The following is a 619-nucleotide window of genomic DNA, read 5'->3' on the forward strand; positions in this document are numbered from 1 at the left end:
GTAGTACTTCTCAGGTCTGTCTGATAGGCTTCGAAGTTGAACCACACTATAAATCCCATTATAAAACGTAATCGGATTTTTAGAAACGCATCAGGCCATTTTTGCGTGTCATTGTGTTTATTTTTTCATACTCGGAAATCGTGAGTTCAAAATAGCCGACACCAGAGAACCTCTCTCGATCGAACGCAGATTACATTATTTCCTTCGTATATTTATCTTTCTTACCCTCTTCCTCTCTCCTTTTTTATCATACATCCCTATTATATCTTATCATATATTGATAGTTACGGCATCCGAATGAAAATAAAAGTGGACATTACAAGCAAGTGTTTACTGTTTACCGCTGGCTATCAGGGAGCGGGCGCGTGGCTTATTTTCCGCGCGAAGACTACAAGAGCCATAGTAAATAATCAGCTCGCATGGCCCAGTAGACACGGCGAGACCCTGGCCATCTGGACAATGCTTTTCGTGGTTGACGTCATCGGATGCGACTTGATGCCTTCTCTTTTCGTTCTCATAAAGTTCTTGCGAGATGTTTGTTCATCTGGACGTATTCATGTTCAGTAACATGCAGCTATAATATAAGGCGACTCCTTTTAGGGACTGTGGAGACTAAAAT

At 41.5% G+C, this 619-nt stretch overlaps 1 protein-coding gene across 1 annotated transcript in view; it reads left to right on the forward strand.

The window, feature by feature from the left end:
- Positions 1-297: 297 nt before the first annotated feature.
- The window catches only part of LOC119591770, a 6,874-nt gene continuing 6,552 nt past the window's right edge, over positions 298-619 (forward strand). Inside the window, 1 exon segment of the mRNA XM_037940516.1 lies at positions 298-534. Within this exon segment, the coding sequence (XP_037796444.1) occupies positions 298-534 (237 nt within the window).

Source organism: Penaeus monodon, chromosome 29, assembly GCF_015228065.2.
Source record: "Penaeus monodon isolate SGIC_2016 chromosome 29, NSTDA_Pmon_1, whole genome shotgun sequence".
NCBI lineage: Eukaryota > Metazoa > Arthropoda > Malacostraca > Decapoda > Penaeidae > Penaeus > Penaeus monodon.